General features: G+C 37.3%; 1 protein-coding gene across 1 annotated transcript; it reads left to right on the plus strand.

The window, feature by feature from the left end:
* The first annotated feature begins 11,417 nt into the window (after window positions 1-11,417).
* LOC121251778 (NAC domain-containing protein 73-like) lies at window positions 11,418-13,671 on the plus strand. The gene is made up of 3 exons (XM_041151134.1): window positions 11,418-11,871; window positions 11,964-12,153; window positions 12,924-13,671. The coding sequence occupies exons 1-3, from the start codon at window positions 11,752-11,754 to the stop codon at window positions 13,457-13,459; spliced, it is 846 nt and encodes a 281-aa protein (XP_041007068.1). The 5' UTR covers window positions 11,418-11,751; the 3' UTR covers window positions 13,460-13,671.
* The last annotated feature ends 10,229 nt before the right edge of the window (window positions 13,672-23,900 follow it).

The following is a 23,900-nucleotide window of genomic DNA, read 5'->3' on the forward strand; positions in this document are numbered from 1 at the left end:
CAAAGGTCCTAGGGTTTTCAGCTCCTTCCCTTTTATAGACACTCAAAAGCTTCTTGCATGAGCCAAGCTCATGCATGGATGCCAAGTGACGTGTAACCCTATGATCCCTTCCTATAGCTCATCATTTGATTGTGTTGGAAACCAAAAGCACCTTTTGTGCATGTGGTGCCTTCTTCATCCAAAACTGAAGCTCCCTTCCTTCTTTACCCTCCATTTCATTTTTAGTTCAATGTATCTAGTGGCTATAAGGTCTTTTATCAAACTCAAATTTTCCTCAATCTCTTACATTTGTTCATGAGTGTCAAGTGGCATGTGAGGAATGTGTGTGTGTGCATGGGCTGCCAATCCCTTTCTTCCCTGGGAGATCTTCTTTCACTATACTTTTGGACAAACATGTGATTGGTTACTTTTTGCATAAAGAACCTTGCCCTAGCCATCCACCTCAAGGTGTTCTTACACAAGATTTTTCTTCTAGAAGCACTAGGCGTGTAAGCCTTTCTTCCAACCTTGATCTTGCCCTTTCCCAATACAACTGTTTACCTACCTTTTATGCATGCATGACACATGGCAAAAAGCAAAGCTCCTTTCTCCAAGGTTGCCATCCATGACCTCTTGGTCTTTCCTAGGTTTCACTTTTCTATAACCTAATCATTTCCTTCTAGAATTTCTTTCCCATAGTGACATGTGTCAAAAAGCTTCTTTTTACAAGTAAAAATCTTCATGCATGCGTGCACATGGCAAGAAACTAATTGATCCCCTATGGTAGGCATGTAAGCCAAAGCCAAACCCTAGTTTCTTCTTACCTCTTTTTCCTTATTCTCATCTAAATTCATCAAGTCCTATACATAGCTCCATTGGATGACAGGTGGTATACAAAATCTTGAGTTAGGCGTGAGCCCTAATTCCATTGGGCTTCAAAAACCCTAATTTCATACAAAGGCCGAAACTCTCATGGGCTTATATAAAAAAGAAATTATACACAAAAGTTTAGAAAGTCTTGGTCATCACAATCTATAATTGGTGTTCAAACATAGATACAACAATTGAACCTAACGAACTATGCATTTGAACATAATAAGCATCTGAATGATTTCTTATGACACTGAACATTACATCTATGTTCGAAAACTATATTGAACGTTCTAAGTTTTTTCCTAAAAATACGTTCCAAAATTTTAGAATTCCATCAACCACTCAATGCATTGTGTTCAAACATTGTTGTATGGTCGAACACTAAATTTTACGGTCAAACGTACTGTATCATGAAATTCTAGCATGCAATATCATGTTGTTGGGTAAAGTTATAATTAGAAAGGTTTAATTTATTTCGTGATTTTATCACTGAAAATATTTATTTTAAATATAACTAATTATATATTTGAATATAGTTTTTAAGTCGAGGATCTGAAGCATTAATTTATAAAGCATTGCAACCCAACCATTGGATTGTTAAGGATAATACCAAGGCAGGTCACGACTCTACAATATCAGAAGAAATTTCTGCTAGCACCACGACAAGTAAGAAACCATTAACAACAAAGGACAACAACGCATTGTAGAGGATCAACAAAGAATCTTCTAGAAATAAGAGATCATTTTTGGTAGGACAGGTGCCCATTAATATTGATTTTCTGGAAAACCTTAGCATATGTATTTGTCTATAAAGGCATTGTAAAGGCACGACAGAAGATATGATGAACAAATGATTCAATAGAAAATTTCTCACTTGAGCATTTTATCGAGTACTTGATATTCATCTTGTGCAATTATCTCAACATGGTATCACAGAGCCATATCAAACTCACATCTTCTTCTTGCAACATTTAATATTTTTTTGTTCCTACACAGGGCCAAATGGCTTCTAATGATTCCTCACCCAACTCCACAACACAGAATCCTCCTTCCATGGCCCCTCCTCCCACTCTTCATTTGGCCAACCATTTCATTATTATAAATCACAAATGACAACTTTCTTCTCTAGAAGGCACAAATGGTACCCTTTCTTCTCTGGAGGCCACCAACTCTTTGATCATATGGATGGCACCTCTCCAATGCCTCCCCCCATGGTGACGATGCCCCTAACCCTACCTATACTCAGTGGGTCTTGCGTGACCAGCTTATACTCTCTGCCATTAACTCATCTCTTTCGGCTCAAGTGCTAGCCCAAGTTCATGATTGCAACACTGCACACGATGCTTGGACTACGCTGCAAACCCTATTTTACTCTCAATCCTCTGCCATTGTGATGTAGACTCAATATCAACAAGCCACTCTCAAAAGGGCACTGAGTCCATTACTAATTATTTTCATAGAGCCAAAACCTTGTCTGCCTCCTTAGGTGCAGCTAGGCAACCCCTCTCCTCTTCAGAGTTCTTTGTTTATTTACTAGCTGAACTTGAGACAGATTATGATCCCTTAGTCACATCTCTCAAAACTCGGGTAGATCCCCTTTCTCCTCAACAAATAGACAGCTTCCTCCTAGCCCATGAATCTCGTTTAGCTCATCAAGCTCAAACCATGCTAGCTACTCACTCCCTTGCTTCTCACAATACCTCGGTGAAGCACCCCACTTCCTTTAGTCCATCATCTCGGGGCAGAGGCTCTCGGCCTTATCATGGGTGATGTGGGGGAGGTAGGCAAAATATTTCCTCCTCCACTCAACCAGATAATAGGCCCCATTGTCAAGTGTGTAACAAGCTTGGCCACATTGCTTTAGCTTGTTACCACATGTTTGATCATAGCTACCAAACTACCCCACCTCCTTCATTACCAGCCAATATTACCACCCTTCTACTCACCCCACAGCATATTAATCCTGGTTTCCCGACACTGCATGTAGCAACAAATCATTTCACCTTTGAGTCTAGCAACCTTAACTTGGATTCTTCTTCATATCAGGATTTAGATCAATTTATCATCGGAGATGGTTCTACAATACCTAAACTTCACACAGGTTCCACTCAAATGCACACCCCCTCTGGCAAATTTCTTCTTTCTCAACTCCTTCATGTTCCTTCAATTACAAAAAAATTGTTATCTGTTCGTCAATTTTGTCATGATAATTCTGTTTATTTTTAGTTTCATTCCAATTATTTTCTTGTGAAGGATTTGCAAACTCGTGGGGTTCTACTTTAAGGAGTCGTTGAAAATGGCTTGTATGTCTTACCTGCAGATGCCACCACCCCTGCATCAATTTAGGCCTCCCCTTAAGCACACATGGGTGAACGCACTTCTTCATTTCAATGGCACCTCAGACTTGGACATCCATCCCCGAAAACTACTGCTTTTGTAATTAGTCAGTTTAAGCTTCCAACAAATTCTCACACAAATATTTCACATTGCTCAGTTTGTTATCAAGGCAAAGCACATGCAGTTCCTCTCTATCCATCACCCTCTAAGTCCACACAACCTTATGAGTTACTTTTCCTAGAAGTTTGGGGTTCGGCCCCCGTTTTATCCATAAATCATTGTAGGTTTTACTTTTCTATTATTGACGATTACTTTAAATATATTTGGTGTTTTCCGATCCAATCCAAATTTGATGTTTCCTCATTCTTTCTTACTTTTTTAAAGTATGTCCATAACTATTTTTCCTTAAAAATTAAAAATGTGCAATCGGACAGAGGTGGTGAATTTAGACCATTTACAAAAATGCTTCAATCATTTGGTATTATTCATCGCCTCACATGTTCGTATTCTCATGCTCAAAATGGAATGGTTGAGCATCGTCACCGTCATATTGTTGAAACAAGACTAGGCATTTCAAACTTATGTTTTTCTTATAAATAGGATGCCTACACCGATTTTACAAAACAAGTCCCCTTTTCCAAAAAATTCCTAACTATAATTTTCTTCGAACCTTTGGCGTAGCATGTTGGCCAAATTTGTGTCCATACAATCGTCATAAAATGGACTTTTGATCAACACTTTGTGTGTTTATGGGCTATGATCCAGATCATAAAGGATATCGATGTCTTCATCTTCCATCAAGCTGGATCTACATCTCTAGGGATGTAATTTTCAATGAAGATCACTTCCCTTTTAATTCACAGACTGCTTCTCCAATTTAGTCTGAGTCCATTGCATCATGGCCTGTCACTGACTTTGATTTTAATTCTCAGTCTGTTCGGGCACTGCACTCACAGGCCCCACCTATTTCACATTTGTCAGGCCCACCTTTGCCAGCACACACATCACCATCTAATGCTTCCACCCCCACACTTTCGGTTCCCACATGTTCTTCTCCCACTAGGCCTCCATCCCCCTCGACCCACTCTAACCCACCCCATTCACCTCTTAATCCAACAGCACTTTCGACCCTTACACTCGATTCGCAAAAACACCCCTCTTCATCATTGCATTCCTTGCAATCCCTAATTTCCCAAAACACAAACTTACCTACACTTGCACCTCTTGTTCTTCCAGCGTCATCTGCTCCGGCACCATCTTCAAACACTCATCCAATGATAATCCATTCTAAGGTAAACACTAAGTGCCCTCTCACACGCACTGATGGTACTATTCCTTGGCTTATTTGAAAATCCTCACTTTCACTTATAGTCACTACACACTCTATTTCAGAAGAGCCCACTTCATATACTAAGGCTTCTAACTTCCCTAAATGGCACGAGGCTATGAAATTGGAATCCCACGCACTGTTACACAATCACACATGGGACTTGGTTCCTCCATCAGCTTCTCTTAGTGTTTTGGGTCCCAAATGGATACTTAAAACGAAGAGGAAAGCTGATGGAACTTTAGAAGGACGTAAAGCACGTCTTATTACCAAAGGCTTTCATCAACAAGTTGACATTGACTACACATAAACTTTTTCTCTAGTTATTAAACACACCACCATCTACATTATACTTTCCCTTGCTGTTACCTTTAACTAGCCTCTCCAACAGTTGGACATACAAAACATCTTTTTGTATGGTGATCTGGAGGAGGCAGTATACATGCGCAATCCCCTGGTTTTGTGCATCCGGAATTTCCTAATCATGTGTGTAAGCTGAAAAAGGCTGGCCTAAAACAGGCCCCTCAGGCCTAGTTTTCAAAGCTCAATACCAAGCTTTTTCATTGGGCTTTTAATAATCAAAATCCAACACTTCCTTCATTTTTGTATCGTAATGCATCTCATATTATGTTTGTTCTTATATATGTAGATGACATTATAGTCATTGGGTATGATTCTAAATTAATATTTGATTTCATTGCTGCCTTAGGAATGTCCTTTCCTGTCAAAGACTTAGGTCCATTGCATTTTTTTCTAGGCATTAAAATCTGTCGAAATGATAAAGGATTGTACTTAAGTCAAACTAAATACATTTTGGATCTTCCTCATCGTACTAATATGCATAATGCAAAACATGTTTCTACTCCCATGTCATCCTCCTTAAAACTCTCAGCACTACGGTGTAATTCTTTTGAGGATCCACATTTATATCGTAGTGTTGTTGGTAGCTTGCAATACTTATCGTTTACTCATCTAGACATATCATTTGCTGTAAATAAAGTGTGTCAATAAATGCATAACCTGCGAGTTTCACTTTGGCAAGCTGTCAAACATATCCTTCGATATCTTCGATTAACTCCTCATTTTGGTCTTTTCTATTCCTTAACTTCAAAACCCACTCTCTTTGCATTCTCTGATGTTGACTGGGCTAGTGACCCTAATGATAGAAAATTTATTGGAGGGTTTTGTATCTTTTTTGGCTCACATCTTATCGCTTGGGGTTCCAAAAAGTAACCCACCATTGCTAGATCCTACTGAAGCTGAGTATAAGGTTGTTGCTAGTACAACTTGTGAAATATTATGGCTTCAATCTCTTCTAATGGAACTTCGAATGTGTTTTCAAAGATCCACCAATTTTGTGGTGTGACAATTTGGGAGCTATGTACTTGTCTATAAATCCAGTTCTATGTGCTAGAAATAAACATGTAGAACTAGATTATTATTAGTACAAGATCGTGTAGAAGCCAAGACATTTAATGTTTCCTTTGTGTCGAGCAAAGATCAAGTAGCAGATATTGAAACAGCCCACAAGAAATTCATTGGTAGAATTTCTATTAACCTTAGGAACCTCGTGAAATCCTCATACGTTTTTACGAATCGACCAATCGCTCAGGTTTTAGTTTGTCATCATAATCAGTGTTATCACTCACTATGGTGCTAGATTTATGAGTTTAATTATTTGAGGTAGTTAGAAGTATCAGAATGTGTTATGGTCTACGCCATTAGACTTAGGTGATTATTTATGATTTTATGGCGCAATAACCCATTTTCATTATTTCGGACGAAACGATTGTTCGAAATTGTGAAATTATTTTTAGGGGCACTTTGGAGTTGAATTTCGGTAAACGATTTTCACTATAGGTTAATATGAATATTTAGAATTTTTTAATACTAGGTTTTTATGCAATTTTTTTGGAGTGAATAGTAACCTCGATAAGCGCAACCAATGCAGTGTTTTCAAAATCACAGTGTGGAATGTCCAAATTAGGTTAGAGAAGTTTTATTTGAATACTTGATAAAATCTTAGCCACACATAGTGAATGGTATTAGACACTTGGCACAAAGAGAAATCTTTATATAGATTTGTGAAGGAAATCAAGGTGTGAGATTATGCCACCTAAGCAAAACCTTGTTTCATCTGTTCAACCAAATTGTGCCAGACCAAAGAGGGTTTCAACCTTAGCAAAACCCTAAATGGTTGGAATCCAATTGAAACCCCAAAATCTTGATTGAAACCAAAACCCTAAATGGTTTCCCCAAACCCTAAGTTGGCCTCCAAACCCTTTTTAATCCGATTTCTAGCATTGTGTTTAATCACTATATTAAATCACTTCCACATGCTATTAATTAATCAAATCATTGTCATGACATCATTATCCAACCTTTTAAACCTTGGAAATTTGATTGGACCAAGAAAAATTAGTTTTGGGCTTGATAGCATCTCAAACCCTAAACAAACCCCATTTAAACCCCAAATTGAAGCCCACTTGGTTGGGGCCCACCAAGGCCCACGAAATTGGCCACCTTGGCAAAGCTTCTTGAAGAAGTTTCCTCCCCCACATAGCAGACCATCCACTTCCATTGGCTGCACCCAATAGTGCCTTGATGTGAAGGAGAAATCCACTCCATCAACCTCCATCTCTCACAGCTATTGCAGGCAGTCCATGCCTCTCACTATTCTCTACTTTATGTCACATAGCCAACTTCAATCAAGGGTCTTTCAAGCCCATAACTTCCCCCTCCAGGAGTCTAAAGTCGTGCAAGACACTTCTCTCCATTTTATCACTTCTTTCCCCCCTTCTTAGAGAGAAACCCAAAAGCGCTCTCTTGGGCAGATTTCTGTGTATTTTTGCGTGGCCATTTTCGACCCTTTGTAAGTATTTTCTCACGATGACTCCTCATAAAAGTTGTTCGCATTTGAGTCTACTTTCGGTGGATATCTTATTAGTCTCAATCCATGCTCATTGGGTTGGTCAAAAGTATTTTTAACCATGGAAAGGTCATTCTGTACGTGAAACTGAAGAGTATGATATGTTTTGGAATTTTTTACCATGCTAATGGACATATCTTGGTCCAAAAATTTTATGGAGTGTTGCTAGCATGTGTTTAAGAATTTTCATTGAGGTTTTGTTGCCTGAATAAAGCTTTTGATGATAGATTTTCTTAGCTTTAGAAACTTGAAAACTGAAAGTGGAAAAACAGTTTTTGTTTTGTAAATGTTTGAATATTTCGTGGTTTAATCTTATTCCAAAGGCTTTGATACTTTTATATGATGATCCTAAGCCTCTTATATACATGTTAGGATGTTATTTCGAAGATATTTAGTATTAGTTTTAAAGATATGATTTTCTATGCAAGAGGATTTCGGTTTGGCCTAAGATTTGATGTTTTTGGGTTAGATCCATGTTTTGTTGAATTTTAGCCATGTGATTTTAAGTTTTATGGTTGGATCATCTTTAGGACACATTTTTACACCATGTGATGTTTTAGTTTAAAGATCACATGTCTTTAAGCCATAGATCAAGAGATTGATCTAAGGTAGTTGAGAGAAAAGTTTCTGTTTTGGATTATGTTTAAAACCAAAAACTCCAAGGTTTCGGCAATAGTGAGTTTTCCATAATTGTGAATGATTTTAAATTTTTCTGAGTTGATATTTGAGTTTAGGACAAAATTGACATGAGGAATGTAATTTTTGGTAATTTTTGGAGTTAAGATGTGAAATCCTTAAATTAGGGGTAAAATAGTTATTTTCCCACATGTAGAGGGTAAAATAGTAATTTTACTCTAAGTTTCCTCTTTCTACATTTCTAATTGTTAGTAATTAATTTCTAACTTTTAGAATACCCTCTTACAGTTCCTCGTTTTTCGCGCATATTCTCGTTGAACGCGACTATCGAGGTAAGTTAACTCTTAACTTACTATCAGGTTGCTGTGTATGTGTGATGGGTAAGGAAACTACATTTTATGATCGTATGTTGTTTTATATGCCATGTCATGCTATGTCATCTCATGTTTATCTTTTACTCGAATTATTCTGTCACGGAATACTTATCTGTTACATAATATATTTTACCTCATGTTACTATCTGTTGCAAATATGTCACATTACGTATGCCATCTGTTACATATATGTCATCTCACGTAACATTCACTGTAACATGTTATGCCATGTTATGAAATGTTGTCTGTTACATGTTATTCCATGTTACAAAATTTTGTCTGTTACATGCATGTCATGTTATGGAATGTTGTCTGTTTCATTATGTCTCGACATATGTCATGTTTGTCGTCTTACGTTCATGTCACGTTACGCTACGTCAGGACTTCTATCTTCTCGTATTCATGTCATCTCGTCTCGAATACAGTTTGTGTATCTCGAGAACAGTCTCGTTAAGTTATTCATGTCAATCACGACCTTAAGCGCTAGGATAGGGTAATATCCTAGTGAAACTCCTTTGTTCACGCTAGAGTGTCTAATAGGTGTGAAATTCCCTAAGTTGACAAAGTACAGTCAGCAGGTTGCGAATGGGGCCTAACTAGCTAGTCACCGGAGCACGCCAGACACTAACGCCGATGGAGCCACTTTACTTTACGTGTGTCCACAGCAAGTGTGGCACAAACAAATCATGGGGCCACAACAACTGTGGAGCATGAAGTATGGGGCCACAACAACTGTAAAGCATACACTACGTGAGACACAGCAATTGTGACACGTAGAATACGTGGGGCCACAACAATTGTGGAGTACGTATTAACGCACTCACAGCTGGTACAGACACCTGTGTTATGATGCGGTAATCGGTAGGGACACACGGCTCAAGGGGACCCGTGTAGCACCCGTATGGTCACTTTATTAATTAAGTCTACTGAGCAAGATTTCAAGTTCATGTATTTCACGTTCAAGTCATGTTTCACGTTATGTTATGTTTAAGTTTACGTTCATGTCAAGTTTCAAGTTTATGTCACGTCAAGCCAAGTTTCAGTTTTAGTTCAAGTTATGTCAGCTCATGCCATGTTATGTCAAGTCATGTTATGCTTATTATTTCATGCCATGTTATGTCAGGTTATGTTATGTTTACTATTGACTTTGATTGCGAATTCATGCATTTATTGTCATGCATGCATCATTAACCTGTGTGTAGGTTTTTTGTTAACTTGCTGAGATTTGTAATCAAATCTCACTGTGGTAGTCCCAACTACCATTCCCTCCGAATGATAAATCTTGTTACAGGATCTGAAGAAGAACCAAGGATTGACCAACTAGAAACGGTTGACTAAGCATGGTGCGACTTAGATGTAATTGCCCTAGATTACTACTTGTATTTTGTGGAGTTCAATCTTCAACACTCTTTTGTTCACAACTATTTTGGACTAGTGTTGTGATCTCAGTTGTTAGTATGTCTTTATGTATGGAGTATGTTTTAATTATTTGGGATATTCTAAGTCTGGTGCATAGTATTGCAAAAAAAAATAATTATCCGCTGCGAATATTGCATAATGCAAGATGCATGTTAGGAACATTGCATCTTATATGTCATAAACGGGGGTAGGTAACCTTGTGTTGCATATCCCAACGCTTCAGATGTCCGTTCGATCCCAAGCGGAATCTGTGGGCGTCATAGATATACTCACTAAACCATTGTCAGCAACACGGTTTCTACTTCTTCGATCACACCTCACTGTTTCATAAGTGCCGTTTGAATCGAGGGGGGCTGTTAAGGATAATACCAAGGTAGGTCACAACTCTGCAATATCAGAAGAATTTTCCACTAGCACCACGACAAGCAACAAACCATTCACAGCAGAGGACAACAAGGCACTATAGAGGATCAACAAAAAGAATCTTCTGGAAACAAGAGATCATTTCTGGTAGGACAGGTATCCATTAATACTGATTTTCTGGAAAATCATTAGCATATGTATTTATCTATAGAAGCATTGTAAAGGCACGACAGAAGATAAGATGAACAAATGATTCAATAGAAAATTTCTCACTTGAGCATTTTATTGAGCACTTGATATTCTAAATCTCGAGTTGATATGAAAGTCTTCTATGTATATGGATACAACCATTATCAAGACTAGTACTGATCGATCATGGCTATCGATCTAAACATAATTTTTGGTTGGAAATTAATTAAGCATGTTACAAATTAGTAATGGTTCTGTTTTAGGTGCATTTTAATTCGAAAGTACATAAGTTTTTTCTCCGTGTGAATCATTTTAATTAGAATGCTAATGAATGAGATGAAAGGTCATGTGTATGATTGAAGGCAGAATAAGTAGGAGATTATTGTGATCTATTTTCTACCATCTTCGTAATTAATGCATGAAACCAAATTTATAACTTAGCCATATATATATGCAGCATAAATTGTTTCTACACCTACATTATTAAAATTGTGAAATTTTTTGTACTCTCGAGTGAGACAAGAGATCAGCATGCAAGAGAGAGATCTGGTTAATTTTTGCTTTGCATGAGAAGTGTACGTGAAGGAATAGGATTGTGGTTGGCTTCTAGCGTATGGCCTTTTTTTCCTTTTTCTTTTTTTGGTTTTTTTCCTTTGCATGGAATTTATACTTTAACTTTGTGCACACTCTAGGACGACATTGGACCTAATCTCTCTCTCTCTCTCTCTCTCTCTCTCTCTCTCTCTCTCTCGCTCATATTCGGTTGCCCAATCGCCACTCAAACATCTCCCCAACTTTTAGTCTCCTGTTCAAAATTGAAATCCGTTTTATCGATATAAATTTCCCATTAGTCAGAGTAAAATGGACCCAAAACTACTTATATTGTTCTACAAGCTTTTGAATATTTATAATATATGCAAGCAAATCTAAACTTGAGATCCAAGGCACCGTTAATATATATATTTTTAAAACTTTATTTTGTTTTCATCAGCTTGCTATATTTTGGAAGGTTTCAATCCTCTCTGATCTCTCACTCTCTCTCTTTCCAGTGGCTAAGAGCAAGGAGGGAGCCAGGACAAGCATTCAGAGTAAATGAAGCGAGGAAGAATCTAATTCCTTTCCAGCCCTTAACAAGAACATGCATGAGGGGAACAAGCGTTAGAAGAGACAAGTTGCATGCTTTCCATTTAATTATTATTTCTTGATCTCTCCCTTCTTTGGATTTTGTTTATTTTAAAATTTGGAGCAGCAGTGAGTGGTGCTGGATCGAGGAACCAATAAAGGAATTCCACTGGTGGCACCCGCACAAGGGAGAAAACAAGGAAATGACTCAATGCAACGAGGGTGGCGACAACAACATAATCGTTTCTGCAAATAGCAGAGACTATCCGATTAGAACTTGTGCTACATGTGGTTATCAGATTAAATGCCAAGATAAATTACAGGTGATTTCGATTTTTTTTTTTTTCTTTTATGTCATCAAATTTCTCTGGTTTGCTGTAATAAATAATGATACAAGTATAACAATTTATAATAGGCTAGACTTCACGATTTGCCGGGGCTACCTGCGGGTGTTAAGTTTGATCCATCTGATCAAGAAATTCTTGAACACCTGGAGGGCAAGGTGCTGTCTGATGCTCGTAAGCTTCACCCTCTTCTCGATGAGTTCATCCCTACTATTGATGGAGAGAATGGAATTTGCTACACCCACCCTGAAAGGTTGCCAGGTGAATTACAGGCACCCAGACTTCATCTCTCTCTCTCTCTCTCCCCTCTCACACACACACACACACACACACACACACACACACATATGCACATACACATATTTTCCAATAATCCCAGTCTAAAATTCTAACAATATGCATGTTGTTACGACTCTTCCCAAACAGAAAAAACATAATGCATGAAACAAACAAAAAAGACTTTTTTTCTGAATTGCAACAAACGACAGTTTATTGCTAGAGATTGCATGCTAGTACAATATAAAATAATTGAACGAAAAATTTTGGGAAGGTTTATTGTTAGAGATGAAAGTTTCATCTTATTTCTTCTAATTATCATTACAACTTTCATAAATTTTCATATAAAATATAATAAACAAATTAATTTTTTCAAATCTCAAAATAATAATAATATTAAAAAATAATATTCTAATAATATTTTATTCAAATTTCAACTTTCATTTAAACTATCTCATTTCATCTCACTATCCGAACTGCACCTTAGAGATTTTTGGTCTCTGAAGATGATACGGGACATTTTTTACATAACAATAATATGCTTTGATTTCTTATTTTTCTTCTTCTTCCTCCTAATTGTTCTTTACTCCTTTCCTTTCCCCTTTGCTATTCTGTTTATGATTCGGCATTGGCTTCAACTAGATATTTATGGAAAAGAACAAAAAATAACTAGCAGTTACAGCTGCCAACTAAAACAGAAAAGCACGTGTAGTATTATAATGTCTTTAATTAGGTGCTCCATCGTCATGATGCAGGAGTAAGCAAAGATGGCCAAGTCCGGCACTACTTTCACCGACCATCAAAAGCATATACGACGGGAACTCGGAAAAGGAGAAAGGTGCACACAGAGATGGAAGGTAGCGAGACAAGGTGGCACAAAACAGGCAAGACCAGGCCAATTTTCGTCATTGGCAAGGTCAAAGGTTTCAAAAAGATACTCGTGCTCTACACCAACTATGGAAAGCAAAGAAAGCCTGAGAAAACCAACTGGGTAATGCACCAATACCACCTTGGAAATAATGAAGAAGAGACAGATGGAGAGTTGGTGGTGTCAAAAATTTTCTATCAAACCCAGCCGCGACAGTGCGGTTCTTTCATTAAGGAGTCGCTTTCCTCAAAATTGAAGGGACAAAATGGACATGGGAGTACTGGTCTTAGGAAAAATGGCCTCTTTGAGTACTATAATTCTTCCTTGATATGCTTTGAGCAGGGCAACCAAAATGGGTCAAGCACTCCTCATGATCTACTTCCTCATTTTGCAGTCCATGATGTGTCTTCTTTTATTTCTTGATAGAAAGGATGGAAAAAAGACTGGATGGGGATGAAGAATAGCGATCCTTGCTATGCAAGCATGGATGCATAGCCAAATTAATGTATTGATATTTTTAGGAGAAACATAAAGGCAGTGGGAGGAATAAGGACTGTTTATTTTAATGAAGACCAGATCTCTAGCTGAGACAAAAACAGACTAATTATTCTAGGATATCATTGAAGATTTGGCCACCTCTCTCTCTCACATTAAAGCTTGTGCATGCCTTAGACAAGTCAGCAATGTATATGCAAAAAGGCTAATGAGCTTAAAGGTGAGAGTGAGCTGTAGAATTGTACAAAGATAATTCTTACCCTGAGTAGATGTGCACCTTGCATGTCATTCGAAACTCTGTAATGATTAAATAATAATGTAATATGAATGTTTTATGTGCCTATGCAAAACAGTCTGGTTGGTTCTGATGTAACACTCAGTTCCAAACTCATGGTTAGGTTAATTAGAGTCTTGGGTGAGGTTTGGATCGACAGAGAGTTGAAATGAGATGAGAGTTAAAAGTTGAATAAAATATTATTTTTTAATATTATTATTATTTTAAAATTTGAAAAAATTGAATTATTTATCGTATTTTGTATGAAAATTTGAAAAAATTATAATCATTAGATGAGATAAGTTGAGATAAGTTGAAACTATCTTTATATCCAAACCTAGCCAGAAATGAAAAGGGTAACAAAATAAAGAGATATACTTTACTTACAAGATCATCATGGTTCATTTGCTTTTCTAGTAGTTCCAAATCAAATCCCATACAATATTGGTTCGTTTACTGATTGTTTCTTATGTTTTCAACTTGAATATTTGACTCCTGAACTCTTGAAAGCATCAAATTGTTGCCCTAATTATCTGCGTATCATTAGTATTTCTGACAGTTAGTTATCAACAAAAATTAAAATATTGAAATTGAAAAAAGACTTCAAGACACATGGAAAACTCTGGCAATATAAAGTAATTATTGTAAAATTGGAACTATCCGATGAAGCTCATAAATTGAGCTCAAATAGCTATGGAAATACTAAATTATGCTTATGTAACAGCCCGTTAGAAATTCACTAGTGGAATTTCTATTGACTTTAGGAACCTAGTGAAAACTCCTAAATTTTTACGAATCGACCAATCGCTTAGGTTTTAGTCTGTCAACATAGTCAATGTTATCACTCACTATGTTGGTAGAAATATGAGTTTAATTATTTAAGGTAGTTAAAAATGTCAGAATGCGTTATGGTCTACGCTATTAGACTCAGTTGATTATTTAGGATTTTATGGCGTAATAGCCAATTTTCATAATTTCGGACGAAACGCCTATTCGAAATTGTGAAATTATTTTTCGGGGTACTTCGAGGTTGAATTTCGGTAAACGATTTTCACTATAGGTTAATATGAATATTTAGAATTTTTCAGTACTAAGTTTATTATATTTTTTTTTAGTGAATAATAACCTCGATAAGAGCACCCAGTACAGTGTGGAATCTCTAAATTAGATTAGAGAAGTTTTATTTGGACATTTGGCAAGATCTTAGCCACACATAGTGAATGGTATTAGAAACTTGGCACAAAGAGGAACCATAAGATAGATTTGTGAGAAAATCAATGTGTGAGATCGTGCCACCTAAGCACAAATTTGTTTCATCTAATCAACCAAATTGTGCCAAACCAAAGAATGTTTCAATCCTAGCGAAACCCTAAATGGTTGGAATCCAATTGAAACCCCAAAAACTTGGTTGAAACCGAAACCCTAAATAGTTTTCCAAACCCTAAAACTTCCACTTCCACATGCTATTAATTAATCAAATCCTTATTATGACATCTTTATCCAACCTTTTAAACCTTGAAAATTTGATTGGGCTAAGAAAAATTGGTTTTAGGCTTGATAGCATCTCAAACATTAACCAAACCCCCTTTAAACCCTAAATTGAAGCCCACTTGGTTGGGGCCCACCAAGGCCCACAAATTTGGCCACCTTGGCAAAGCTTCTTGAAGTAGTTTCCTCCCCCACATGGCAGACCATCCACTACCACTAGCTGCACCCAATAGTGCCTTGATGTGAAGGAGAAATCCACTCCATCAACCTCCATCTCTCACAGTTGCTGCAGGCAGTCCTTACCCCTCACTATTCCCCACTTTATGTCACATAGCCAACTCCAATCAAGGGTCATTCAAGCCCATAACTTCCCCCTCCATGAGTCTAAAGTCGTACAAGGCACATTTCACTCCATTTTATCACTTCTTCACCCCTTTCTTAGAGAGAAACTCAAAAGAGCTCTTTCGAGCAGATTTCTGCATCTTTTTACGGGGCATTTTCTGACCCTTTGTAAGTATTTTCACAGAATAACACCTTCATAAAAGTTGTTCGTCTTTTTGTGTAGTTTCCGTGGATATCATATTAGTCTCATTTCATGCTCATTTGATCAATCTAAAGTATTTTAGCATGGAAAGGTCATTCTAGACGTGAAACTGGAGAGTATGTTATGTTTTAGAATTTTTGACCAAGCTAATGAACAAATCTTGGTCCGAAAATTTTATGGAGTATTGTTAGCATGTGTTTATAAATGTTAATTGAGGTTTTGTTGCATGGATAAAGCTTTTGATGATAAATTTCCTTAGATTTAGAAACTTAAAAACTGGAAGTGGAAATACAGTTGTTGATTTGGGAAAGTTTGAATATTTCATGATTTGATCTTATTACAAAGGCTTTGATATTTTTATATGATGATTCTAAGCCTCGTATATCATGTTATGATGTTATTTTGAAGATATTTAGTATTAGTTTTAAAGATATGATTTTTCTATGCAAGAGGATTTCGGTTAGGCCTAAGATTTGATGTTTTTGGGTTAGATCCATATTTTATTGAGTTTTAACCACGTGATTTTAAGTTTGATGGTTGGATCTCCTTTAGGACACATTGTTAAACTATAAGATGCTTTAGTTTGAAGATCACATGTCTTTAAGCTATGGATCAAGAGATTGATCCAAGTTCGTTGAGAGAAAAGTTTCTATTTTTGGACTAAGGGTAAAACCAAAAACTCCAAGTGTTGTTTTGTGATTTTGGTGACTCTTTTTTTTATGATTTAAAGCATGGTTGATCTTAGGATGATGTTATGAATATGTTATAAGTAAGATTTGATTTTTTTTAGAATTCTTGGAGATGTTTTTATTAAGGTCAAAACTTGTGGTTTAAGGGTTTACTTTTTGTTAAAAAGTTTGGGTCTTTTTACAAAAAGTTCGGTGTTGATGATTAGCTTTTCTTAATGGATATTTTAATTGTATTTTTAAACTTAGGATAGGAAGATCCTTGTTACAAAATTTTGGTTTAATTATGGGTTTTGAAGAGGGAAGAAATTGCAACCAAAATCAAGAGAAATGACCTATGAATATTTTGGCCATTGTGAGTTTCTCATAGTTGTGAATGATTTTAAATTTTTTTGAGTTGATATTTGAGTTTAGAAAAGAATTTACATGAGAAATGTAAATTTTGGTAAATTTTGGAATTAGGATGTGAAATCCCTAAGTTAGGGGTAAAATGGTCATTTTACCACATGTAAAGGGTAAAATGGTAATTTTACTCTAAGTTGTCATTTTTCACTTTTCTAATTACTAGTAATTAAATTTCTAACTTTTAGAATATCCTCTTATAGTTCCTCGTGTTTCACGCTTTATTCTCGTATAACGCGACGATCAAGGTAAGTTAGCTCTTAACTTTCTATCAGTTTACTGTGTATGTGTGATGGGTAAGAGAATTACATTTATGTTCGTATGTTGTTATATATGCCATGTCATGCCATATCATCACATGTTTATCTATTACACGAATTATTCTATCATGAAATACTTATCTGTTACACATTATAATCTGTCTCATTTTACTATCTATTGCAAGTATGTCATATTACATATGTGATCTGTTACATGTTTTTTGTGTCACATAATATTCATTGTCAAATGTTATGACATGTTACGAAATATTGTTTGTTATATTGTCTGTTATATTTCTGAAATATTGTCTGTTGTATTTATGTCTTAAAGTATGTCATATATGTCATCTTACGTTCATGTTATGTCACGTTAAGAAATGTCATGTACGCCAGTTAAGTTATTCATGTCAATCAAGACTTTAAGTGCTAGGATAGGGTAATATCCTAGTGGAACTCCTTAATTCAAGATGGAGTGTCTAAATAGGTGTGAAATTTCGTAGGTTGACAAAGTAGAGTCAACAGGTAGCGAATGTGGCCTAACTAGCAGGTCACCGAAGCGCGCCAAGCACTATCGCCGATGGAGCCACATTTTATGTTCCGTGTGTCCACAACAGGTGTGGCACAAACAATTCATGGGGCCACAACAACTATAGAACATGAAGTATGAGGCCACAACAACTGTGGAACATACATTACGTAAGACACAGCAATTGTGACACGTAGAATGCGTGGGGCCACAACAACTGTGGAGTACATAATAACGCACTCACAGCTGGTATAGACACTTATGTTATGATGCAGTAATCAGTAAGGACACACAGTTCAAGGGGACCCGTGTAGCACTCGTATGGTCATTTTTATTAATTAAGTCTATTGAATAAGATTCCAAGTTCATGTATTTCACATTCAAATCATGTTTCACGTTATGTTATGTTTAAGTTTACGTTCATGTCAAGTTTCAAGTTCATGTCAATCATGGTAACCCCATGAAATAAGAATATGCAATCATGGTAACTCCATGAGATAAGATTACTCAATCATGGTGACCCCATAAAACAAGAATATGTTTCAGTTCATGTTTACGTCATGTTATGTTCATGTTCATGTTATGTTCAAGTTCACGTTCATGTTATGTCATGTTCACGTTCACGTTATGTTTCATGTTCACGTTTATATTATGTTGTGCTCAGGTTTATGTTATATTCAAGTTCATGTTCAAATTATGTATGTTCACATATATGCTATGTTTCTAGTCCATGTTATGTCTCAAGTTCACGTTCATGCTATGTTGCTAGTCCATGTTATGTTTTAAGTTCACATACATGCCATGTCACATCAAGCTAAGTTTCAGTTTCAGTTTAAGTTATGTCATTTATGCCATACTATATGTCAAGTTATGCTATGCTTACTTATGACTTTGATTATGAATTCATGCTTTTACTGTCATGCATGCATCATTAACCTGTGTGGAAGTTTTGTGTTAACTTACTAATATTTGTAATCAATCTCACAATAGTAGTCCCAACTACCATTCCCCTTGAATGGTAGGCGATGTGTCAAGATCAGAGCAAGGAGTAGACACTGGCAGACTGGAGGAGGTTGACTAGATGCCGTAGACGCAACACGGAGCTTGCAGCCTCCATAGTTAGGTCTTTGAATAGTATTCCGGCATCATTAGTCGAGTTACACGAGTTACTCAACGAATTAGCCCAATAGTATTTTTTGAGCAATATAATTATGGAGTCAAGTCTCTATTATTTTGAGATTATAGTCTTCTGAGACCTGTGCTGTAATTGTGGATGTTTTAAGTATGCATGGTTTATGTTTTAACTATTTTGAATATTATAAGTTTGGTGCATAGTATTGCTAAAAAAAAAGAAAATATCCCCTGCTAATATTGCATAATGCCAGATGCATATTAGGAACATTGCATCTTATATGTCATGAACGGGAGCAGGTATCCTTGTGTTGCATATATCGATGCTTCGGATGTCCGTCTGATCCCAAGCAAAATCTAGGGGCGTCACAACTTACTCTGCCTGAAAAGAAAAATGTTTAATTATTACATAATTACAATTGAATACCTAGCTGAACAAGAGTCCTATTGCAAATTTGGCCAAAATTGGAATTCAAATCACTTCCAAATCTCCAAGTCAATTTTTTCGTAAGTAGGCAAAAACTAACGTAAATTGATGATTTCAAGGAAACCGTGAAACTCTCGAGTCCTACTTGTGATTTGGCAAAAGCCGTGACGTCAAGTTGTTGGTTGCATAGGTCATACACTATGAAGCCCCCAGCCCCTGCTTGGGATTGGACGGTGACTGAAGCATCAAGACATATAATTGAAGGCTACATATCCCTGTACATAACAGTTAAAATGTAATGCACCTTTTGTATTCTAGCAGTATCCAATAAATTGCTGCGGAAATATATGTAAATCCAAGTAAGATTTAGAGCAATTTTTGCCAAAAATATCATGGTACCATAAAAACTAAATGTCCCAAAAGATTTCATTGTTCAAATTTTCTCAAAATAAAGAGTGTTATGAAATCTCTCAAAAACAATAGGAATCTCCAAAAGTAAACCATAACTCCCTTTTGCACTACAAATTTTTAAGATCCATCGTAAAATCCTACAAGGCCTTCTCTATTTTTTCTTGTCCTTGTTTATTATCTTTCTCAGCTCCTCAAAGAGTTGTAGCACTTCAGTTATGAACTGTTCAACGGCTTTTAGCCTCTCCATTAAGGATGGCTCTGCCGAGTGCTCAAGGCTCTTCGGGGCCTCCTTGACTATCTAGGGTAATAGCCTCTTACGCTTCCCCATGTCAAGTCTCTTGTCTTGTAACAACTTCTACCATTTCGGATTAGAAATGGTAGTGAATTCTACCACGGTGAGATTTTGAGAAATCTCATAAAATAAACAGATAACATACCACAGACATATAAAGGTAAACCATGAAATGAATGCATGGACATGTACTTGGCACAAAACTTGGTTTATGCAATTGAACTTTTAAATAAAACATCTTTTTCATTTTTGCACATTGAACAATATACATATAACACATCTTTAATTCATTGCCTTGTCACTTCTTGTAAACTGTAGTTTGGATACCTCACGGCTCCCCTATTCACCATTGGTTCCCTGCTAGTTACCGTATCATCCAACTGCCCACTTGACCATGGTGACTATGTCATAATCCTTAACTATGCGGCAGTTTGCCATTTCGCCTTTACCGCATATAACACATGTGGCACCCACTAGCTTTAGGTGCTACCCTGCTCCGGTATCCTTTCCACAAGGATCCATTCGAGGTCCCCCGATGATACTTTGTTGAGCTAGGGGCCACCACTCTAATTTATGCACTCCAGAGTGGACAGAGGAGTTCCACCAGGACTTTCCCCCGTCCTAGCATTTGGGGTCATGATAAAACATGAACAAACTCTTTTCTTTGAAAAACAGTACACAACCCAAATGCATGTGACATGAACTTGTGACACTTTTCTTTTCATGAATCATATGAACATGTAAATGTCGAGAGTCATGTAATCATGTAACCAAACATTGAATATCTCAAGTTACGGGTAAAACATATTAGAACATTCGACTACCCAGTTTACAAGAATAGGTAATAGCACTCGACACGTACCAAAGTAGAATAGCAATATTTAAACCCGAACATATATACATGGCCAAATCATTTGAGAGTTACAAAAATATGTTATAACAAACAACTTGAACCAATATTTCTAAGCATATTTGAAAACATCATGAATAAGTAAACATAGCACGAAACATCATGTAAATCCAATTAAAAGGCATTACATAGCAAGAGCTTATCATCAATCAATGAGTGCATATGATAGCAAATAAGAATACAAAGTTCACGTGGCATATACAAATATTATCCAAAATAGGTTGAGAGTCTATTTACAATTATCCGAAACAATATAATTTTCCTGATCAAGCAAGCTAAAAATATAATTTGAACCATTAGACGTAGTAATCAACACAAACCCTAGCTCGAGTAGGTGTAGGTGTGTGTGTCTTGTCTAGGGTTTTACTCCCTCATGGTTGTGGAGCTTATTCCAAGGTTAGATAGGTTTTCCATGTTCTCAGCCTAGAAGAGGTTGCCCTAGGCCGAATGATGTTCATGTTTCTTGACAAGGCTCGATCATGGTGTTGCATGACGTGTGAGAGATGGCATAGCCGTTTGTGATCATTACTCTTATGGCCGAAACCTTTTAAAGAATGGAACCCTAGTTTGGTGGTCGTGGTCTCTCTTCCCTTCAAGGTCCCATGCTCACATGTATATGCTAGTGGTGGTTTGGTCGTCTTCTTGAGGAAAACCCTAGTTCTTCCATGGTTTAACAATAATCAAACGAAATCCCTAGCCACTCCAATCTCCTTCAAGTCTCGGGATGGACTGTGTCTCCCTTCACTCTAATCGAACCCTTTCTTCCCAAGAGAATCCAGTGAACGTGTGTGTTTTGATGAAAGGAACATAGTAGAGATTTAGTGGTTGTTACCATGTGGTTGGATGGGTGGAGATGGTAGAGTGTAGGTAATGTTTTGGTTGGAGAGAAAATAGAAAGAAAAGTGCTTGTTCCTCCCCTACGGTGGACGTGCTAGAGAGAAAAGGGAGGTGAGAAGTTCACGCAAACACAAAATGACTTTTGGGTGTCTTCTTTGGGGGTGTTGTTGCTGACCCCTAAAAGAAGTCCTTAAATACTTCTCAATTTTCCACATACTCTCTTTCCCCTATCATCATTTCTGACATTGGAAACTCAAGAGTCTATGTGCATGAGCGCCATGTGGCATGCCCTTCCTCTCTTGGGCAAAACTTCCCACTTTTCCTCATGATCATTGCCTTGCTTTGGAAAATCAAAAGACTCTTCTTCATGCATGAAAAATGGCGTCTTCTTGCCCTAATCCGAAATCCTAAAAGTTTGTTTGCGTCCTCCTCTTGTGTCTAGATTCAATGAACCTTTGGGGCATGTGTGTCTTTTAACAAAATCCTAAACCAAAACCTAGGTTTAGGCGTGTGTATGCTTGCCAAGTGGCAAGTGGCTTGTATGTGAGTTTGTGCCCCTTTTGCCATCCCTTCCTCTTCCTTTCTTCCCACCAAAATTCTTCTAGAATCTTGGTGAGTTTTTGTGCCCCTTTCCTATGCAGACCCTTCATCTTCTTCTTCATCATCTTCTTCTAGAAAAGCCTCATTCCTAGTGCATGCCATGACACTTGGCAAAGTATTGGCTGGTCTCTCCTAGGTAGGTGTGAAGTCCCTTGGCCAAAACCCTAAGGCCTCTTGAGAACTTGTGCGTGTGGCTTTTAACATCTCCCATGCGCCTCTTCCCCTTCTACCACTTTTGCATCTAGGTTCATTGCATCTAAGGGATAGACTTGCATGTATGCCAAGTGGCATGTGAGTGGGTGACTGGGGCATGTGCTCTATGTGTGCCGACTCTCCCATGCCCTTCTCTCCCTTTGGCTTATTTTAGAAGTCCTCATGCATGGTTGCCAAGCAACAACGTGGTGCTTACCAAGAGTGCCTCTTCCCTAGGTTTCAAATGATGGGATTTCCTAAGGAAAGAGCAAAAATGACCCTTCTTCTTCCAAGTAGGCGCCACATGGCCCTAAACCCTAGTTAGGGTTTGCCTCATTCCCAAATTGCTCCTTCAATGGCTGATTACCACCTAGCCCTTTTGGGCCTCTATTGGGCTTGGATGCCAAGGTTATTAGGCCCATGTAATGTCCTAAAAAAGTCCTAGTTAATCAAACCATTGGGCCACAATTCTAATCGAACCAAAACTAAAAATACAATAACAAGTGAAGGTTTTTGGGTAAAAATATCAAGTCGTCACATACACCCATCGCATGTGTGTGATAACAAAGTGTGTGTTCACATGCTCAATAAAAAGTGTACAATTAATTCACGATAGAAAATAAAAAGGGCCTTCACTAAATCTAAATAACAGTACCAGAGAAAATTAATAACATCATAACGACATTACCCATAAGTTACAAGTTTCTGAGTCAAAAGTTAAATAAATTTTTACAGTCATCTAGTTGACCAAGAAATTTAAACATAACAACATAAAAGAGTAGGGAAAAGCCCCCGATCATCAATCTTCTGATCGTGCTGGATCTCCATGTCCATAACTACTACCAAAGTCTATATCTACATCAAAGTCTACGATCCTTAGGAGCGAAACTATAGTGGGACTACTAGAGTGAAATTTTGAAAAATCTAATTATGTGAAACTATGACCGACACTCAAAGAAGCATGCCAATGGAAAAAAAAAATGTGCACATTTAACTAAATTAGGCATATCTGAGCAACAATCAACTTCCCCCCAAATTTTACTGCGTAACAAAGCTCAAGCACTCAACACAATTTCTGAGCAAGTTGAAAACATACTCAAATCCAGTTTTAAAGCATCCATTTCATTAATGTCCACGGTCACTCATAAATGAACCATTCCCACACCCTTGCTCTATTTGCCACAGTACCATAAGTAAGGACCATGCATCTGACTTCGTTCTGAGCAACACTTGGCTTCGTGCCCCATCCTTGTCCATGCCATCCTCTGACATCCGCCATTAGAAAGGCCATGACTTTGATCTAAAAGTGTTACCGTCTCGCCAGAGCTTGTTACTGTCTAGCGGCAATCCAAGAGAGGTTACTCAGTATCATACGCTCTCAAGTGACCA

This window comes from Juglans microcarpa x Juglans regia, chromosome 2S, assembly GCF_004785595.1.
Source record: "Juglans microcarpa x Juglans regia isolate MS1-56 chromosome 2S, Jm3101_v1.0, whole genome shotgun sequence".
Classification (NCBI taxonomy): Eukaryota; Viridiplantae; Streptophyta; class Magnoliopsida; order Fagales; family Juglandaceae; genus Juglans; species Juglans microcarpa x Juglans regia.